General features: G+C 42.0%; 1 protein-coding gene across 1 annotated transcript; it reads right to left on the reverse strand.

Annotated features, from left to right (window-relative positions):
• Positions 1-444: 444 nt before the first annotated feature.
• On the reverse strand, positions 445-4,658 carry barx1 (BARX homeobox 1). Its single transcript, XM_071495268.1, has 4 exons — positions 3,731-4,658; positions 2,262-2,553; positions 1,509-1,593; positions 445-995 (listed from the first exon to the last, which is right to left on the reverse strand). Exons 1-4 carry the CDS (start codon positions 3,930-3,932, stop codon positions 828-830), a joined length of 747 nt encoding a protein of 248 aa, XP_071351369.1. The 5' UTR covers positions 3,933-4,658; the 3' UTR covers positions 445-827.
• Positions 4,659-5,480: the final 822 nt, after the last annotated feature.

Consider the following 5,480-nt stretch of genomic DNA (forward strand, 5'->3'; position numbering starts at 1 on the left):
AAAAACTGAGATTTTTTTTTTTACTCTGTCTTTCATTAGCTCCTTCACCAGCAGAAAAACCAGAGCCTGTGTGAATCCACATCTGAACAAGAAGCGCATGGCTCATGGTAAATCAAATAATAATGACATAAAAACCAGGAAACCACTTGCAAACTTTTGTCATATGGCCTGTCTGGTTTTCCTGGTATACACGCTGAGGAGCAACATGTCATGAGCTTGGATGCAAGCGTTTCTCTCTTTATATGACTTCATTACCCAGCAAAAATATTTCAGGAACCAACAGAACATTTGCTTATTGTGAAGGTATGTAACCATATTAGGCCCTGGGCCATGTCAACAGGTCTGTGTTTGACTGATGAGCCTGTATGCTGTCACCATCATATCCACCTGCACTGTACACACTCCAGATTAAAGTATATCATAAGTCTGTATGCTTTATAATAAACAGAGAACAGTATTAGTGAAAATATATTTAATAATTAAACATAGCACAGTTACACAAAAGGAATGCAAAACAGATGAGTGAGAGTGGATCCTTAGAATATAAATGGTGGACCTACTGCAAAGGTTTTGAGTTCCCTCCTCAGCAGCAGCAAGTTCATCATGAGGGAATGCATGGTAGGGTTATAACAGAAACACAATGTCTGTTGGAAGATGCTGCCTTGTACAGTTTCGGCAGCGCCTACGAGTTTTTTGGTTTGCAATTAGGGGCATCAGCAAACATCTTCCACACCACCATGGAGCCGGGTCTCATCCAAAAGATGCACACAGTGAGCGTGGTAGAGGTTCTGCATGTGGAGTGAGAGTCTCTGCAGGCTGAGGCCGGGTCATTCCTCCTGAGTGTTTTCTAAGTGGGTGCTCGAGCCTTCGGACTGACGGTCGGCATCAGGCACAGATCTCTCCTGTTCAGAGAGCTGCTCACTGCTGGGGATGGAGTTCTTCTTTGGACGGCCCTTTGGTTTAGTTGGCGACTCCAGGCCTCCTCCCTGCAACACCTAACATGAGCAGGAAAGTCGGGCTTAGGTTCAGCAGCATACTGTGATTAATTATATCATACAACCTCGAATCAGTGGCCATCACAATGCCACACACCAAAACAGACTGTATATATATATATATATATATATATATATATATATATATATATATAATTAGCTATATATAATTAATTATTCTTCACATTAAAGTATCATAATTAATTTATTCATTCAGTTTTTTCTAAATACTCAAAACATTTATAACTTTCATCGATTTAATCTGAGCACACTGAATAGAACATCATCATTTAACCCAGTAAAAAATGAGTAAACAATCTTCTGTGCAGATAACAGGGTTAAACTGAGCAGCCAAACATCTAAAGTGGTCCTTATACATGCAGGGTTAACCATACATCTTATTTTGAGTCTGTGCTAATTCATTTCTCTGAACTACATGTCCCACCAACCCTTTGTTAAAATAATGCACCACAGTAAATGATAAAATAATAATAAATGTATGTTTTTGCTTACAATTTTCTTCCACTTCATCCTTCTGTTCTGGTACCATGTTTTCACCTGCAGCTGACTGAGACCCAGAGACTCAGCCAGGTCTATTCTGTAGGAACAAAGAAATCAATCAGATCAAACCTCAGAATGAAAATTCAAGATCAAATCAGTTCAGTGATTTTTTCCAACAAAACCGCAGTTTGGTTTGTTTTTTTTCCCCTGTTTGGGCAGAAAATCAAAACTTCAGTTGTTTCTAATGATTCTGCAGAATAAACCGTCATATAGGCCCACAAGTCGTCAAAGTATGAACTTACGTGGGAAACTGCGACTTGCGACAATTTTACTTTGCATTACAATATCAAAACTTCTTCTAGATGAAACTATGACCCGCAATGAAAACAATGAGGTCATGTCCTCCGTTTTCTTTTTTTGTCTTTTTTAGCTGTTCCCAATATTTTCATACTCCATATATTTATATAGACCAATGTATATATCGTAACAATTCATTTATTTGCCATTATTCTATAAAATATGCTGCTTTGGAGAGTCATGGAGAAGTATGCCATTTAGACTACATGGAGTTGGCTATAGCTATTTATTTATGAATTAATAACTTATTAATTATAATTGTTTATTTGTTTAGTTTGACTGAATAAATCCAAATTATTCTACAAACAGCCGCCGCTTTCTGTCCATGATATTCTGGGGGAGCTGCAGGGACCTCAGCATCAGTCTGCAGCCCTGCTCCCCGCACTTTCAACCGGGCTAAAAACGCACCTGTCAGGCGTAGACAGATACTTCTGCTTCTCGAAGCGTTTCTCCAGGCCCATCAGCTGCAGCTCGGTGAACACGGTGCGGCTCCGGCGGCCCTTCTTGGTTTTGCTGCCCCCGTCGGCTCCGTGCTCCAGCTTCCCGCGGAGGTGCAGGTCCAGCGGCAGGTGGTGAGACGCCGCGCCGACCTGCAGGCCCGGAGCCGCGGATAGCAGAGCGGGGCCGAGCGGAGAGCCCAGCGAGCAGGACAGCGGGGACATGGGGAACTTGAGGAGGCTCGTCTGGTCGGTTTTTAGCACTGGACACAACAAGTATACACACGGAGAGGTATTTGTTTTAGACCCTGGTTCATGGTGGTTTTTTAAGGGCTATAGGACTATAACACTGCACGTTTGACCCTAGATGTGACTGGAAACAAATAGATTAAACAGGCCAGAGGTCACACGGGGATCCCGGCTCTCTCAACTACAGCTGGTAGACTATGAGGGAAAATCCGTGATGCATTTATAATAAATATGAACATGCAGTTGTGATATCAAACAGCAACAACAATGGGGCCTCACCTATTTGATGGGCCTGAAACGTTAGAATCAGACGTCTTTTATCATGTTATTATTATTTATCCTCATGGTGTTTGTGGCCACATTTACTATCATGTGCCATTAAAAATCCAGTCATAGGACTATTCCGATTTAAGATCTTTATTTCTAATATAATTAATGTCACACGACTTTAATCAGCGTTAAACAAATCAAAGCCTGATGCACAGGATCAGGTTTTTTTTCACGGAAACTGGAACAGATGTCAAAAGTCTTCTACGTGTAAACACCTGGAATTATACTGAGAACCAGAAACAGTTCAGAAAAAAACACCGCGCAGTGGGCTGCATTTTGAGGAAATAAACAAACTTTGGCCACATAAACTACTCATTTTTTGCACTGGAATGTGAGTAAATATTGTAACATCTGCCACTGAGTATTTTTCCTTTTTATCAGAGGATCAGTGAGGGAGCGCTGCTCATCCTGAACCCGACAGACAGTGCTCATTTTACGCTTGCTCTCTAAGAACTTCGAAATATTCAAATCGTACATTCAAAATGTTTTGTTTTTTTTTGTTTTTTTTTTTTGCAGTTGATTATTTTTCTTGTTAGGCTACAGATAAAATTTTACACTTCCATTACTTTAAAAGTGAAGTTATTGCCTTTAACTGAGACACGTCTGTGCGTCAGTATCAGTTAGGCCTGTATCTGACTTTAATTCTTACAAATCTTTAGCTGTTGCTTAAAACAATACCCTCACAGCCTCTCTCTACTTGCAATTTATTATCAAGCCTAATTTTAAACCAATATTATCAATAATAACAGCCTGATAATAATAATTCGTTGTGTTACAACTAATCTTCAATTCAAATTTTTTTCCCAGCATGAAACGAGTCACACTGTTACTCATTCGTCTTTCCTCAGAAGCCTCTCTTACCCAGTTGGTTGTGGAAAGGCCGGGCGGACAGCAGAGCTTGTACACCGAACTTGAGGAGCTCCCCGGTCGGAGCCGAGACTTTGTGCTCCGGGTGATCGGTGAGGATCTCCTCTATCATGAAACTCCTGTACCGATGCGTTCTGTGGTCGGGGTGAATTTCCGGAGGATAGTAATGCGCCCCCATGTCCAGAGGATGCTGCATGATCTGGCTGTGCGGTCACTTCAACAGACACCAAGCGCTCACACCGATTATCACTCCGCTCAGTGGGCCAGGCCAGCTGTCATATTCCCCTCAGTGCTGCCTGTACAGTCCGGAGATCAATACCGCGGCTCACACTTATCCTCAGGTTCTGGCGCAAACCAAACAACAAGCGCAGCTGCCGACTTCTATGCGACTCTGAGTCCTCCGCGGGGTTTTACGCGTTACTTCAGACCAGATTTGGTTCTTCTTGGAGAGGAAATCTGGAACCGAGAGCAAAACTTTGACCAAAAAATCCCGAGCCCGGCTGAGTTCATGCCCACTCTCCGTGTGTGTGTGTGTGTGTGTGTGTGTGTGTATGTGTGTGTGTGTGTGTATGTATGTGTGTGTGCAAGCCGCGGAGGTCGGAGATATTTGTCAGCTGCGCAGCGCGTCACCTTGGCAGTGAGTTGAAGAATAAGCTTTGGGTTTTATGAGTCTGGTCATAGCTCCACCTCCTCTCAGGGTTTGTCTGCTCGCTTCTTCCACTGAGTTAAGTTACATGCAAAGCTGCTCGCTGTCCTGCATGGATTTATATGCAAAAGGAAGGAGAGAAGGACGTGGAAGGACGGACCTTTTAAGTGCCCTGCAAGGTGACTTTGCAACTTATAGGGCATTAGACTGATGACGGCGATGATGATGATGATGATGATGATGCAGGGGAGCAATTGTGCAACATGGAAAGCTCAGGTTAGAAAGTAAAGTTAATATTAATGGTGTCTACTTTCATGACATTTTTCTATATAAAAATAAGTCTATGCAAAGTCATCAATACGTTTTTATTCTTGAAGGAGGATTTTTTTTTTTGATAATGCACACAGGGTAATGCATGTTTAATAAAGCATCAGGCTGTTGTGCAGAGGCTGCACGTCTGTATTTTCACACAGGACTTTGCAGTATTCACAATAACCTTGTGTTTTTGCCAAGAAAGTGACCAAGAAATCAATATCTTTTTTTTACCCTTGTGTCTGCTACCCAGCAGATGTGTACTTATCACAGACTAAGAGAACCTCAGCAGATGGCAGCATCAGTGTTCCCAATCCAGGCTGTCAGGCCCAGAAAAAACACTGAGGCAGCTCAGAGAGAAATGTATCATCCTGGAGGCCAAGAAACCCGCTCCATAGCACCTCTGGGATTTTTTCCCATTGTGGTTATTTAGCTCAGAATTCGTGAAATATCTCCCACAGTATATTTTTTGCAAGTCTCGTGGCTGCTTTGAGAAAAGCTCTGGCCTCTAAAAATCAACCCTGGAGCTGAAAACCTCACAGAACCTCTGAATGTCGGAATATGTGCTCTGTTTAGATTTTTGACTTTTAAAAAATATGTTTAGTTTGAACTCCTTCTTTGAAATATGACACAGTAAACAACAAACTTTAGAGGCAGGAGCTGATGTGACAAATATTTGAAACATAATAACACAATTTAGAGTAAAATGCTCCAACAAATCTGTCAGGTTCAAAGCTGCAGTTACCATCACCATTACCTTAGTCAGCCTTTATTCTAACACACTGG

The sequence above is a fragment of the Trachinotus anak genome, unplaced genomic scaffold (assembly GCF_046630095.1).
Source record: "Trachinotus anak isolate AG129_WGS33_773 ecotype Australia unplaced genomic scaffold, CSIRO_AGI_Tana_v1 ptg000013l, whole genome shotgun sequence".
Taxonomy (NCBI): Eukaryota; Metazoa; Chordata; class Actinopteri; order Carangiformes; family Carangidae; genus Trachinotus; species Trachinotus anak.

What these genes read in the sequence shown, in the direction of transcription:
- barx1 (XM_071495268.1), bottom strand. Translation starts at nt 3,932, where the DNA reads ATGCAGCATCCTCTGGACATGGGGGCGCATTACTATCCTCCGGAAATT. An exon ending in GCCTTTCCACAACCAACTGG is followed by an intron (nt 2,554 to 3,730) that starts GTAAGAGAGGCT and finishes TGTTGTGTCCAG; the next exon opens with TGCTAAAAACCGACCAGACG. An exon ending in GGATGAAGTGGAAGAAAATT is followed by an intron (nt 996 to 1,508) that starts GTAAGCAAAAAC and finishes TGCTCATGTTAG; the next exon opens with GTGTTGCAGGGAGGAGGCCT.